The sequence below is a fragment of the Miniopterus schreibersii genome (assembly GCF_964146895.1).
Source record: "Miniopterus schreibersii genome assembly, chromosome: 7".
In the NCBI taxonomy this organism is placed as follows: Eukaryota; Metazoa; Chordata; class Mammalia; order Chiroptera; family Miniopteridae; genus Miniopterus; species Miniopterus schreibersii.
The window spans coordinates 16595340-16611774 of record NC_138108.1 but is presented as its reverse complement, the minus strand read 5'-3'; the positions used below and the strand labels follow the sequence as shown (position 1 = coordinate 16611774).

Here is a 16435-nt window from a genome sequence, read left to right as displayed (position 1 = left end):
ACATGATCTATATTTTGAAAGAGATCAGCGCTGGGATCATGCTTGCGGCTCTGGGTAATTTTGTGCGTGTGAGCCAGAGAGAGGGCCGTAGAAAATAAATTGCAGTGACCGGTCAACTGGAATGACCCAGGCATTTCCTCGGATAAATGGTCAACAATCCTTCAACTATTTGCGACAATAGGATCATATATCATATAAAGAGAGATCTAATAAAACACATATCATTGAACCTTATCTCACTGATGAAAGTGATAGGTGTACTCGAAATACATGAGGACAAAAATATAAAAGGGAGCAGCGCTGACAAATGGTCAGGCGCCTGACAGATTCACCAATACTGCTCCCCATCTGGAACAACGTAAGCACCGTATTTAGAAATCGAGCACCTTTTCAGAAAAAGTGGATGTCAGGGGGAGACGGCACTAATCCCTGTGAAGGGCTGAGGGCCTGAATTGGAGTCATGGCAGGAGAAACAGAAGTTAGGCACTTGGGAGTTGTTTTTCAACACGGCCAAAACGCATGTTTTGAATTGGATGATTTTCATGAGAAGCAGGAGATTTCAAAACCATGTTTCATGCCTTCTGATCAAAAATCAGAAAACTGGAAGAAGGCCCATCCTACCTCCTCAGACAGCTTAGAAGAGTTCTCAAGCTTGTACTGTATAGAAATATTAACATTTCAATACAAGGTTTCAAATACATAACAGGCAGTATTAGCATAGCTTTAAGGCTTTGAATTAAAGTCACTCAAAACAAAACAAAATCGAAAAGCTAGGATTTTAAACTTAAATTTAAAAACATATTTTCTTGCCTTTGCTCTTTTTTTATTTTTTTTTATTTTTTTGCCTTCTGACAAATTTTAGACCTGCTCTACCAAAACTCTACCTTTGCTTCAAGCTAGGTGTTTAGATGTTCACCCTCCAATAATAACACAGCTAAAATAACTTTCTATGGCCTCTTTAGCTGATCTGATTTCTTTTGTCTTTTTCCTGTAATATCTGGGCATACTGCTCTTAGAAGATTATCTCAACTAGAATATTAATTTTTTGAGGGCAGAAACCTTTGTCTTGCATCTCTGGACCCTTATGTCCAACACAGTGCCTAGCCCATGATAAACATTCAATATATTAGCTCATTTAATCTTTCATCACAATAAATTGGACAATTTAAAACATTACCACTTACATAAGAAACATATTGTGACAAAAAATGCCTAGTGATATAGGGTGTCTTATTAGGAAGAGCTCTTTCTTTTGGTTTAATAGATCATAAATATATATGGGTGTGTGTGTGTGTGTGTGTATATATATATATATATATATATATATAAATATATATATATATGTGTGTGTGTATATATATATATATATATATATATATATATATATATATATAATCCCAAGCATCATACCAAGGATATTTTGCAGGAATCCTTGACATATTTTGGAAGAAATGTAAAACCAATATCCTGAGTCTACAATCATTTATCATCAAGTAGCAGCTCTTGTTAGACTTGATATTGATCCTTGGTAAATTTCAACCAGAGTAACCTTGTAATATCATCACAAAATTCTCCCACTACATCACTTAGCTATGAGATGCTCCCTTAACTATGACCTTAGGTTTTTCTCTTCTATATTCAATCACATAAGAAAAAAAAGTTGTGTATAGAGATAACCCAGAATGCTTTTGGTCATTTTCCAATTAAATATTCTTCACAAGTAAATATAATATGAATGCATAAAATCTAATCTTCATTTCGAAAAGCCATTCTATGATAAAGTATTTTTAAAATTATAAAAAGCTTATAGGTGATCTAGTTCAATCTTCTCATCATTAAAATGAAAAATCTGAGTCTGATTAAATGATATGACCAAGGCTGAAATATCAAAGCGTTGGTTCTAGAACGTGAAATTCCTGACATTTAACTTTGCTCCTTTTATCCAATTACCATTGAGTGAAACAAAAGTGTTGATTCCATAAATAGCAAGAAATTTAACAGTAACTCTTTCTGTTAAGAATAGGACTCCATGTGGACTATTGAAAGCTGGATGCTCTAGCTCTGCTTTTTATCATTTGTAAGTTACCTAAACTATTCATAGCTCAATTTTCTTAACTCTTAAAATTGGACAAATATTAGTGCCTACTTCATAGAGCTTTGTGAAATAGTTAATACAAAGCACTTAGCATAGTTCTTGGGTTATATAGTAAACAGTACGCTTTAGCAGATATTATTATCACTATTTTTATTATTTCATAAGATAGAAGGTCATGTTTTGATTTATTGAACTGCAAAGCCAAATCCAAATGAAACTCATATTTTCTAATGTCATTATTGAGAATGACATTGTTTCTGTATTGTCAATTTGCTTGACTTTCTACTAGTTTATCATTATTAGAAACATATATAGCAGAATATTATAAATCCTATAGGAAGACCAATGTTTTATTTCTATTTTTCTAAGTGATGAATTAATAAAAACATCAAAGGTAATTACAATGTGTGTGGCAACCTTACTAAAATACATTTATCAAAGCCATGAAATCTTATCTGAGGGCAATGTGATAGTGGCACAAAAGAAAGTATATATAGAAGTCACATTTTTTGAGAAGTCAAATATTCAGCTTACACTCAATTATTTAGAAATGGATCAAAATTTGAGGTACCAAACTCTTATTTTCTTCACCCTTTACTTCTTCTGACTACATTTTGCCACACATTCTCATTTATATACACATCCTAGGAGAGAGAGGGCAAAAAGAGGGAGAAAATACAAATCTGTTGATATATTTATTCCTGAGCACATCAGAAAGCAGAGAATATTTAAATTGTAATGATATATCGAGTACGGGTCTCCTGCCCTGCCAATTTGCAGCAGCTACAATTCCTGTCTTCTGCTGGCCTGGATAATTAGGAATTAGCTGATACATCTTGAAAGAGGTGGGGCACTTAATCTTTAAAACTACTCATCACAAATGACTGAATGATTCTGTAACAACTGAAATCATATCACCCTCTATAAAAATTCATTGAAGCTTTTACATTAGACCTTCTACTATCATTATAGCTAAAATAGCTTTACCCACATTAATGTATTATATTTATTGCGGTTGCATTTAATGTACAATTCATTATACCAAACAAACACAAATCTAAGTAACTCAAAAGAAAAAAAAACACACTTATGCACATTAACAGAAAATAAACTTATGCAGAAATTTCAAAACTGTATTGAACATTTAATTGAAATGTTGGGCAACATACATTTAAGTAAATATACCAAGAGAGAAGAAAGGCAGCAATAGAACCTAAGCCCTCTTGATAGGCTGACTATACAAAGGGACAATGGCTGGATCATCTGTAAAAATAGAAGTCTAACCTGCAACTGACAGCAACCTTCCCCGGAAACCATCCACAGCCCTGAAGCCAGTCAGCTGCGTCAGACTTGCAAGAGCCAGATTACTATCTCTACTAGAAACCCAGAAAGCAAATCATAACTTCTGTAACAGTTGGCCCAAAATGGCCGAGACTTGTTTAATAACTAACAGCTTCCTTAATCTCTGTCCCCACTTCAACATAGGACCGATCAGAGAAAGCCGAATAAGCACCCCTAACCATTCACACAGGATGCCCCACTTCTAGTCGGCCCGCTTACAGCTTCTCCAGGCCAACAGCCTCCACTCAGAACACACCCAAAGCCTCCCCTTTCCTCCCTATAAAGATTTCCCAGTCCTCTGCCTGCCTTTGAGTCTCTGCCAAAACACAAGTGATGGTGGCTGAGCCCTCGCCATAGCCTGCTCTGAATAAATAGACTTTGTTTTTCTCATTTAGTTGGTTGGTCTTCAACCAAATATCTTTGGGTGATTCTAAACAGTGGGTAATAGGTGTTTATTTGCCTGGCACTTCAGATACTCTACAATTTTTAAAAGGCACTTACCTAATAACCATCTTGGACAAAAATTATCGTGTTTATTTTGCAAAGGAGGAAACAAAGTCATGAAGCCATTCAGAACATTACCCAAAGCTTCTTGGCTAGTGAGCGGTCTACATTTAAAAACGGAATTATTTTTTTATTTCAAAGTCCAACAAATATTCTTAAGAAACATTTGATTAAAATTCACTTTAAGATATTCCTTTACCACCTAAATTGTCCATAGAACCTAAAACTGAAGTAACTTGTTTTCTAACTATAACATAATTTAGCTTCGTAGAAAAGAAGAGGGTGGAAGCATTTGCACGTTAGAAATTACCATAAAAGTTACATAAAGCCAGGTTGAAAAAAATAGAACAACAGATGACTAGTAAAGCTTTAAAATGCCTGAAAATAAAAGTGGTACTTAAGCACAATTCCTTTAACAATGAGCAGCCCTTAAATATATTTACATAATTTCATTTCTCAGTAATAATATGGTACTTAGTGTTTCATTACTTCTTACCCTGTTGGAGTCAATTCTTGCTCTGGAAGTGTAGATGGGCGGTGGGATGTTGAAAGCCTGAGGGACCAGGTATTCCTCAGCATCCATCATATCTTCTAAATCTTCTTCATCCAAGAGATTCTGAAAGAACTTGCTGTCGTTTGGACTGGGGAGCTTCATTCGATCGTCGCCCTGAAGGATTGCCCATCAGAAACACAATAATAGAGTCTTCCGTTTATCTTAAATATGTGGCCTTTACCATAAATTTATGTAACATCAAAACCAGTGTTGGCCATAAAGAAGCCGATAATATGCTCAGATGTGACAAGGTAAGATACATTTAAGACAAGAAGAACATGACAAATGTCATTAGAGACAAATAAAGCAAAGTGTGTCTGAGGGAGGCAAAATCCATTTCAGATCTGAGAGTCACGGCAGGCTTCACTGCCAACATGGTGTTCTGGGTTTGACTTTAAGAATAAATAATAAAGGGCAACTGATTCACCAATCTTCATTTTTGGGGCGTTTGTTTGATAGTGGGGAGTGATCAGAATGGATGGGCTCTATGATTGGTCCTACAGCACCACAATGTTGAAGTGCGAGCATTCAAAGTCACAGTTCCAGTGGCACAGAAATACAGAGGAGAGGGAGAGACACCCAAACTCTTGTTTTAACTCTTTCTTACCTCATTACATACATATTTTCAAACTTATGTGATTTTTTTGGTGACCAGTTTGTTTATAAAAGTTAATTTGAGATAAAGATAGTTGGAAATCATTACCTTGTAATACCCAGCTTTTATCTTCATGTCAGACTATAGATGTGAAGAGAAACACTACCTTGTTTTATTGAGCGTAAGTCAAGGTCGATTTGCTTATGGTTTAGGTAAAAATCATCGTAGAAAAATATGTTATGATTTTAAAATTATCTAACCCATTTTTTTCTAGGGTTAAACATAAAATCATCTTTTGGCCTGTTATTTAATTTATATGTATCTCATTCTATGTGAATCTGAGTTATGCTTAGGTACTGCATATCTCCCAAAACAAAACATATTTAAAAATAGCTTTCTATGAAATGGAACATCAATATATTGAAGCTTTAATTTATTGTCCTCAATCATGGACAAGATTAAAATAAAAATTTATCTTTTTGTGTTCTGAAAAGGGAAGATTATAATAATGAAATGACTTCACATAATGTTAATGAAAAGCAGAGTGCTAGAAGGCTAGTCTGAGGATAAAGGCTTTTTATGTATATGGATAATCATAATTATCTGGCTGTTCAATATCAGAAGCACTTGAGTACCAAGGGAAGGTGCTTAGAAGTGCAAGTAAAAGGCTCTTTTCCATAAATCATTTCACATGATATTCTGCTTAGTTAATGTATTTCTGAGTGGTGATTTCCACAGTTCCAAAGTCCAGATATTCATATTTTGTAGGGAGTTTGCCATTGGGAAATTCTTTAAAAATCTAAGTCATATGTACTAACCTGAATAACTAAGTATCTTTGAGGGTCCCGAGCCATCCTTGAAAATTCAGCAGCCAGTTCCTTAAATTTGGGTCTACTGTCAGCATCAATCATCCAACCTAGAAATTCACACGCAATAAAAGTCACTATATTCATAATTAGGAAGAAGTGGGATGTGAAACTTATGAAAATACAGGCTAAAAATATTGTTTTAATAATAATGATCTGAAAACCAAAGAAAGGGAATGAAAGAAACAATCCAATAGGCAAAGGCTCTACCCCAATCAGTTTGGTGACATTCATAACTAAATGTGATATACTGTAGGAAAACAGAACTTTTTATTTTCTTGATCTATATAAATTGTTTTCTTCCTAGAAAATACAACCTAGCTTAACTTATATATTTTCAGATCTTTTTTTCTTAGGTATGGAGAGAATTCTCTTTTAAAACTTTTCTTTGATGGTAATAGAAGAGGTGATTGGAATGTAATTTATTATTTTGTATCAAGAGTGACATGGGATAAAACTTTGGTTACAATGTGGTATACTGGCACCAAAGGGAAAAATGGAATAGAAAGCTACTTTTTAATGGTAATTTTTCCTGATAGGAAAAAACAAAACAAAACAAAAACACCAAGAAAAATAATGCAAAATGATTGTTAATGTTTATTCAGCACTAGCCATTAGCTTATTTTAGCACTAGCCTTTTCAGAATAAAAATACTCTCAGCATTTTTCAAAGTGTGCATTATTATTTAGCTGGGAGTCTAGATAAAGTGGGTCTTATCTCCCCAGGCTCTGTGTAGCTGATGAGATGACAAGAATAAAAGCGCCAAGCTTCCCTTGATCTTCTTGTCAAAAGACCCTTTTCTTAAGTATTAAAATTCCTAAAAGTGAGGTAAAACTCCCTATTAGGCAAAATGTTTTCCTAATTTTTCATTATTTCATCAGGGTATCTAAATGAAGTATCTAAATCATCCCTAGCCATGGGATCAAATTATATAATGTGTGCATGTTTTTAAATATTCTTCCATAGATGACTCTGATCAATGCCTGATCCAATAAAGCTATAAAGCTCCTTTCTCCTTTCTCCAGGAGTTCAATTTTTATTCTTGCTCTGGGAAGCCTTTGGGTGTCATTTTTATATATAGGGTGTCCCCCCAAAATGTCTACATACACTTTGAATAATTATAGAGGCAGTGTTTATTAAAATACATTTCATTTTCACAATTGAGCTATCAGCTGTTAAAGTGTGTATACATTTTTGGAGGGCACCCTGTATTATTAATTACACCTGAATTTTTTCTCTCCTAACAAAGTTGAAACACTCTATATTTATTCTACATGCATCCACTGAAAACAATTTTTTTAAATGCTTTTGATGTCAAGATGCTAATAAGAAGATAGGTGTTTCTGCAACGATTGGAACCAAAAAAGGTTAACTTCACAGCGAGGTATCAGTTTCTTTCTAACTAAATATTGAGTAAATAGAACTGTGCTTAGAGAAAAGGGCAAGCTGACCTGAGCTGGAAAGCACATTTTTTATTTCTTCCCTCACTGTCAGAATGTATCACACATGTCATGAATATAAATCAGGTAGACCTGGGTCCAAAGTCTCTTATTAATAAGATGCTCATTCACCTTCACCAGTTTGTGTCTCTGCTAATCCTGCGCAAATCAAAAGGGGAGAACCCCAGATTACACAAGAAAGATCGCCGAATGCTAATCTCACTTAAATTAAGTCAGAAACTCCAGAGACTTTCCTAATTCTATTTAAATTAAGAGCCTCAGCTTCCAAAACACGTGTCTGGGCATAGAAAGCAGAAAGGAGAGAGTTAGATGTAAACAAATGATCACATTGACGAAAGTAAACATTCGTAACCTTTTCGGTTGCAGGCAAATTCCCTTCTTCCCGCTTCCCCCTCTGCCCCGCTAATTTCCTGTTCACCAAGAACCTATTTCCCTTTCATTCTTCTTTTTTGCTGTCAGTGGCAAGCTTGCTTTCTTTATATTTAGATCATTTAGTTAGTCTGCTACTTTCCAATAAAAATTACTAATATTGTGACTAATTACATCTCTTTATGAAAGACAGTTTGGTTGTCAGGGACACGACAGGACTCAAAGTGGAATGAACACTGAGAGTCAGTCATACAATGTGACTCCATAGCACAGAAGCATGATATTGCTTCGCTTGAGCAACGATCACAAAACTACAGGCGTTTGCATGCTCCTCCCCGAATTATGTTTGAACTTCTGTATTTACCGATGTACAGAGACATTACGCAGGCAGATGAATCTGAGCCACTACTTTACTAAGAACGGTGATGGCGGTGGTAAAATTATTTTGCTATCTTACATTTGACCATGACCATGTAGACGTCAATGGTGCAGATAGGAGGCTGCGGCAGACGCTCTCCTTTCTCTAGTAAATCAGGGATTTCTCGGGTTGGGATTCCGTCGTAGGGTTTTCCTCCGAATGTCATCAGTTCCCATATGGTGACTCCTAAATTGGATATCAAATTCTTACGTCAGCATATTAACAACACACTGTGAGCAACTGAGCATTACACCAGAGGCAAAGGAATGCTCCCTAGAGGGCAATCAAAGATAGGTTCAAGAAAGGCTCTTCTGATTCCTGTGCCCATTTTTAGACACCCAACGGCAAAAGCTTCCTGGGAAATTCAATTCTCTTATTATTGTCTTGAAAGTGTTAATGGGCATCAGAGACTATTCAGAGTATATATCAGAATAAAAAGTCTGTTCCCCATTTATTACTTGCAAGTAATGCTAGCGTTTGCTGACCCAAGTTAAGTTTCACTACACCACATTAGAGCCTATACAACAATTTATTTACTAAATACATGTGTATTCAGTACCAAGTAAATGTGATTGCAGGTAAAATCCGGTATTGACTAAATTCAAGATTAACATCTTGGCTATTTATTAAAAGCCCTAAAGGCTAAACTGAGGTTCCTAAACGATGATCGTTCGTTATGCTGAATAACTGTGACTCTCTTTGTAACGCAAAGAGAACAAGTGGAATAAAAACAGATTGATTCTTTAGCACACGTGAGAACCTGAGTGAGGAATGATCCCTATGTAAGATATAGACATGTGAAGTGGGGATCACAAAATTGAAAGGAATTAATGATATTTTTTTCCTTAGATAATGAAATCGCTTTCTTGCATCACTGGAACATTGATTTTCTTGGTAAAAGAGAACACCTGAAATATTAGCATGCAAATAGCCAGCATTGATAATAATAATGATCTTGAATTAAGCAAAAGTATATACATTCCAGATCTCTTCTTTATTCTGATCTAAAATTATATAATTAAAAAGGTACAGCTTTTTTAAGGGTAAAGACTATAATTCAGAAATAGCTATCTGGGCACAATAGTATCACCAAGTGAAGTTTCACTGATGCATATATCCAGGTATCTTTTAATATAAATGTATTAATTACGGCTGTGGTTTCTTTTCCACGGCCATCTGTAATAAATTATTTACTCAAAATGAGGTCTTTTTAAAGCGCATAATGCTTATATAAACAAAAAAAGGTGTTCTATGGAAAGTAACCTCACAGGGTGATCTGATCATAAATTCCTAAGTGGGAGGTCATAGTTGGTAGTCATGTCCCAGGAATATAACTTCTTTAGTAAAAGGCTTATCTTTGTCTTAAGCAAGCTCTGCCTATTGTTTCTATGCATCTAGGTTGACATACCTTTGAAAAAAGCCATAACCACCCTCAAGAGAGTACATAATCTCTTTTTTAGAAGTCATTCAAATTTTGTCTGCGGCAGATTGCCACATTAATTCAAGGAAACACAAGTAGAGAAAAATTAAAAAATGATAATATATAAATCTATCATATAAAATATAATATATAAATTTATTTTTATCATCTAATATATAAATGCTTATCTACATATTAATGCATATCACATAGTATGTAAATTTATCATATATGTTATATGATAAATTAATTTTTTTATTTAATCCTTGCAGTTTAACAAATAAGTCTGTCAATAATTCCCCTGTACTTGCCTAAATCTCAAACACACAACACTTCCTACTTTTAAGCTGAGCAGAATACATGAGGCCTTTGTGGGAATTTTAACACCTCCTATGGCATACATGTGTGCGGGGAGACAACCACTTTATAGAAATGTCTAATTCTTTGAAAGATAATTTATGCTTTACTACAAAAGAGGTGTAAGTGCTTTAGTGATTGAATGGCTTAATTATTTTCTCTGAAAGTTAAAAGAAAATATAAAAACTAAGTTTAAAAGTGAGTTAAGTAAATTCTACCATGTTTTAAGTTCCACTACCACCTTTTTATTTAAATAGGCAATGTTCTTTTAATTTGTAAGGCATACTAGTTTTATATGGTATATTTATACTTAGAAAAGGCGTTGATTCATTCTTACTAATACCTAGTTGGACTTAAGTTGTAAAAAGTCAGACAGATGCTAAGTAGCTCATCTCAACAGTTCAGTTAAATGCAATTAAATAAATTTTCTAAATTTAAAAATCATTCTTTTCCAGTTCATATTATTTGCTCTGTAACATACCTGTTTACTCCAAAAGTATTGATAAATTAAAATCAAAGCTGCAATTAGCAATCTTCTCTCTCATCTCTCTCCTCACATTTACTACTTCACCTAATTGCTTTCAGTAATTGCTCTTTGTTATAACAATAACTTCTATTATTTTTTTACTATAGAACAGAAATTCCCATAAGAAAAAAAGTTCTTCATTTTTAAATATTCATTGCATTTAAAGTTATGCTTTCAAAGAGTTGTTGAAAGTTAAGGCCGTGAGATTCTATGACATTGTACCTAAACTAAAATTTACTGTTTCTTTTCTCTGTCAAAATGATCAGGCGATTGCTACCAACCCAAAGGTTATGGTAGACAACTCAACCAAGATATTAATATATTACCTTTTAGAGAACCAAGAAATAACAAAAAAGGCATGTAACAATACCATTAGAGTTTTGTTTTTTCTTAATGGAAAAGGAAAGAGTGAATTCCTTGAGAAAGCAAGGCTTATAAACAGGATTTACAATACAACACAATAATTTGACTTAAGATATTTTACATGGACCTAATTTACTTATTTATGTCTTGAATGCTTTAATTTACAGGGAAGATTTATTTACCATAGCTCCACACGTCGCTCTGATGGGTGAATTTCCTATAGTGTATACACTCCAGAGCCATCCACTTAATTGGCATCTATAGAGAAATAAAATGTGAAAGTTTTATAGTTATATAAAAACTATTTTCTATATTGATTTCCTAAATGTGAGTCTTACCTCAATTACATCTTTCGATCGTGCGTACTGAAAATATAAATATGTTGGTTTTCAATACAGGAAACAAATAAATTGAAATTTATAAAATTCTTAAAATGAACCAACCCAAAGATATATTTATTTTTAAAAATCTTCATAAACAATGAAAACTAAAATAACAAAATAAGTATCACTTTTTATAATTCTTAATTGATGTAGTAATTAAATCATTAGTTAATACTGTTTTACAATTATAAAAACATCAACACATGTGCTTCTAAAAATGGGGTCATATATTTCCTCCCCCCAAAATGAGATTCCTTGAATTCCCAGTTATCCTCAGGCCAGTGTCAGGCCACCAGTAAAACAGACTCTTTTCACACTTGCCCCCTGCCTTTTCCTTTCATATAATTTGGTCACTAAAACACCTAACATGATAACTTCCAAAGTTAGCCTTGCTTTTGCCTCAGCCCCAAATGATCGCCCTCATCTCGGTTAGCCAGTACTGGAAACACGTGCCATTTTCAGTACAGAAATTATATAAAAGAATGTGAGAGAGTCAGTACAAATCCCCCATCACTACAAGAAAAACAACTGAACTCACATGCCCTCCTGATGATGGGTCAGCAGAATGAGTTTTCAACTATGGAGAGCAGCACTAGGTAGCAGAAAATAGAACTAGACTCTATGGAATAAAGACAAACACTTCCACTTGGCAGTTAAAAGCTTAAACTAAATAGGCCTTTGAAATCATGAGGTTGGCTGCTCACAAGGTGATACCAAGGTAACGCTGGGACAGAATCATGGTTACTTAGTGAAAGGGAACAGAAGACACACTGAAAATAATTTCCCTGTGGGCAAGGAGATAGCTGACTTTATGGACTACGGACATTGTGTTAAAGAAGTAAGTTGAAATCACAGGTGGCTTGATAAAGACTTAATGGTTACCAGGCATTTAAAGCTATAATGAATCTTGCTTTAGACAAATCTTACAGCTGTATGTTCTCAAGACAAGTGAAGTCATGTGATTTATAGACTTCTCCTCCTGTGCAATCTTGCAGTGAATTTCAAAGCTGCGGTCTCAAGCTGCGGCAATGGGGTAGTAAAGAGGCAAAAGAGGCCAATAAAATCAAGGAAAAAGCCAGATAATACTACAAAACTGCAGTTGTTTTTTAAAAAAATAAATTCTGTGTCTTTATTCCTTGTGATAATATTTGAATATATATGGTTATGTATGAATTTAATATAAAAATCGATGTTAAGCATTAGGAATCCTATCACTACAAAATATTTATAACAGATATTTGGATGGCCCACGATGAATTAGGCACATAATAAACATCTTATTTATATGACTTGTGAATAACAATTTTTTGGTTAGCATTAGCTTTGGGTCACCCGAGGTTAAGGCTGCATCTGTTCATTTCATTTGCCCCGTCCTGATCTAAGCTTCCCAAGGTCAAGCTTGAGGGACCTGCACGTGAAGGCTACATGGGCTGGTTAGCCAAGGATGGCAAATTAGAGTGAGGGAGTGGGAAAAAAGAAGAGCTACGGCACGGCCACTGCGGGTCAGAGAGGCAGGGGCGCAGCTGTCAGGCAGGGCCCGGGGCTGCAGGTCCCGGAGGTCAGGAGAAGCTGTGGCTGTCCAGGCCCCTGGGATACAGCAAGTTAAATCCTAGTGGAAAGAGTCCAGTAATAAATAAAATAAGTTGGTAACTCACGCACTATGATAAAAACTAAAAACAAAAAAAGTCAGATAAGAGGAATCTGTTGTATCTGTTTCGAGGATTAGGAGTTAATAGGATGGTCGATCTGCCTACGGTTCTAGGTAGTAGCCGAGCTTCTCTCTAGTCTACAAGAAATTGTATCCTCTATATGAGTCGGTCCCATGCTTTTAGGGTCAACAGAACAATTTCTACAGCCCTGAATTAAAGTTAAATTTCTGGAACCCTTAGCGATCCACCCACTTTTCAACACTGGACTGACAAAAGGACTGCATGGGTCCAGAAATGCATTGTTTTATTTTAGCTACCTTTGAGCAACAGCAGTTGGTTATATATTCCCTCTGTATATTTTTTATTCTGGGCAGGAGAGAATGCCTATGGTAGAATGGAGATTTCATAATCTCTTAAACCTCAGGCTTACTGGGTTCTTCCTATAAAATATAAGGAGATAAAAGGATACCATGCTGAGTCTACAAGCAATATTACTCTCAAAAAGATACTCACCTTTCCTCCATCTGCATTATACTCTTTTTCGTCTCCTTCCAAGAGTCTGGCTAGGCCAAAGTCCGTGATTTTCACGTGGTTTGGAGATTTCACTAAGACATTTCGGGCTGCCAAGTCGCGATGAACAAGCCGCTTTTCTTCCAGATACATCATTCCCTGAAAAACACCAAGTTCCCCAATGATAGTCAGTTAATGCCTCATCTTTTCTGTTGATTTAAAAGGAGTTTCTTAGCATTCAGTTTAAAATGCTTAATTTCTCGAAGTGAAGCAGAATCCTGGAATATTTTCAAAATGAGGGGAAAAACCTGGGATAGAAAAGCAAATGACAAACAGCTTTTGGCCATTTCTCCCAGAATTCCTATAAAGAAGAATAAATTACCTGCACACAAGCTAAGTGTTAGATCATTTCCCCCCCAGAGACTTGATATTCTTTTGCAGACACTTTCATCACTGAGGTGTGCAGGTGTCTTAGTAGATAAGCTAGCATACATTTGGACCGATCCACATATCCCTAATTGTTTTCTTCTTAATAACTCCTGTGTCATGTCATCTCCCCCATATATACCTGCTCCAAACAAATACACCTACACATAATTTTAAAAGGTATTTCGTATAAAGATTTAATGGTGCCAAAATCACCATCATAGATTCTATCAAGGCTGGAGAATTAGATTATTCTTATTAATTATGCAAAAAATGAAGTATACCCTAGAGTCATTAAACGTCTGTAATTTTAAAAAGGCTTTGATGACATTAGTAGTAATTATAAGAACACACAAGTGAAATTACATAGTTTTAATGAACCTCAAATTAGCCTTTAATATGTTGACTTCATGAAACACACAGGGTAATTAAAAGTAAAATATATTGCTGATTGCTAACAAGAGATATAGCTGGCTCACCCTGGAATATACACGTACACATATGTATCTATAAGTATAGATACATACATATAGAAATATGCATATATGTTATATGTATATGTCATCTATGTAGACATAACATATATATTAGTATCTACACAGATTGTTAAAGTTTCATAGAAGCAATAATTATTGTTACCTCAGTAGTAGGGAAACTAAGAATCATTATACACTAGCTTCATGGAAAAGTTTGATATACAACCAAGGAAATGAACTCAGAGGCCTATAGTGAATATATATTTTTTTAATAAACATAGTTTTATTAAAGAGTTAGGGGGGATCCTTTATTGGAGGATTTCAGTGGCAAAAAGAAAAAGCTGTCATTCAAAAGCAAATCAGAATTATTATAAATGGTTAACGCATACTCTCATGCCAATTGCAAATCAATGCTTTTGGCAGTTAACATTACAACTGAAGGACTTTGAAGGATTAACGTTTCTGATATCAAAACAAAAGCTGTGGAAAACAGACACATAAATCACACAGGTCAAAAAATTATGAACCGTGTACCCAGTGTAGTGTAAAGAGAAGATTGCTTCAGACAGCATCATGAGCCAAACTCTATATAAATGTTCATGAAACACCACCAGTGGAGATAGCGGCGGCTATGGTCCAATCAGTCAGTAGCCGGGTGACACCACATGTATTAGTGTTCTCTGAAATCAGCCCACGACTGGGATTTATGGGGGTTTTGCCCTCTTTCCTAAACTTGCTTTCTATTTGATTATTCCAAACTGGAAATTCCTAGAATGAAGTGAATCTGAAAACAGGCAGCCCTTAGGTGACTTGAAGGATCAAAAAAATATATATTGCCTCAGAGATAAATTATTATCATTAATTTTGTCATTCTAAGAAATGTCCACAATAACATTCATTATTCTTTTTTACCACCTTCATATCAGAATATGGGAAGCATGTTGGCAACAGGTTAATATTCAGACCCACACACAACCATAGAACACAAATGCTTATGTGCCTAGCACTGTGCTAGACACCAGAGAGACAAAAAAGGGTCAAAGTCTATGCATTAAAGGAGGACAGAGTTAAATTCATAAAGTGGGCAGATGTGGAATACAAACTCGAGTGGATCGGTGTGATGCATGCAGGCATTTAAGCGGAGCTGCATCGTAAGGACCGTTTGTAGCACAGCCCAGCAAACCTGCATGAGAGGGAGGCTTCAGAGAGATGCCGGCCCCAAGTCAGGTTTGAATAGTAGCCACCCGTTGGACAAGATGAGGGCAACACTGCAGATAGAAAGGGCAAGTGCAGGGCATCAATGACATAATTCTGTATTTCTGAAAAATTAGGAATAAGGGAAAGGGAGCGGTGAATGGAGAAACTGAAAAACTAAGAAGAGGCTACATCCAAGAAGGGTCCCGTCCATCCTACGGTAGAGAACTTGGCCTTGCATTCCGTGCAGCATTCAATGTGGTGATGCAGAAGTTGATTTAAAAAGGACAGTGAGACAATGATCGATAGTGTCTTGGTGCCAGGATAGAGGCTAAATGGGCCACAAATATGGCTAAAGTCAGGAGCCACTGCCACAATCCAGAAGAAAAGGGGTGAGAGTGTAAAATCCAGGTTGCATATAGGCAGTCCATGAGCTACATCCGTTTTTCATATATGTATATGTTTTTAGCTCCCATACCAGGCAAGGTTCAAACATCCTCTTTAGCTAGTTATTACATGTACCCCATTGAGGGCATCTGGTCTTCAGTTTCAGGATCTCACCCTTCTGCTACTATGCTTTATGACATCCATCCAGCTCCTACATAGGGTGTGTGAATCTTCAACTAAACTAGGCCAGAAGGAATGTTAGGAAGCAGACAATTTCCAGGTGCATTTATAAAATAAAATAATTATCCCAGGTAACTGACTGAATAACAGAGGATAGTAAATAATGATTCCTATAACTAAATATCATCCTAAAGGAAATACCATGTATATATTTCTTCAACATGTGCAGGAATGATGGTGTATGCTGTACCAATAGGGAACTAACACTCACCAAGGCTAATGACACACTCTACATTACAAACAAAATTTCAAAAACTCTGAAAGGTCTTTGAAACTCTATACACAAACCTCAGCAAGTCATAC

General features: G+C 35.4%; 1 protein-coding gene across 4 annotated transcripts in view; it reads right to left on the bottom strand.

Moving 5' to 3' along the window:
• Positions 1-16435, bottom strand: part of ERBB4 (erb-b2 receptor tyrosine kinase 4) — a 797001-nt gene that overhangs the window by 27581 nt on the left and 752985 nt on the right. For all 4 annotated transcript variants that reach the window (XM_081141986.1, XM_081141988.1, XM_081141985.1 and 1 more), the window contains exons 21-25: positions 13413-13568; positions 11050-11125; positions 8241-8387; positions 5907-6004; positions 4437-4607 (exon numbers count right to left, since the gene is read on the bottom strand). In XM_081141986.1, coding sequence (XP_080998112.1) covers positions 4437-4607; positions 5907-6004; positions 8241-8387; positions 11050-11125; positions 13413-13568 — 648 coding nt within the window. The remainder of the gene's footprint in view (positions 1-4436; positions 4608-5906; positions 6005-8240; positions 8388-11049; positions 11126-13412; positions 13569-16435) is intronic.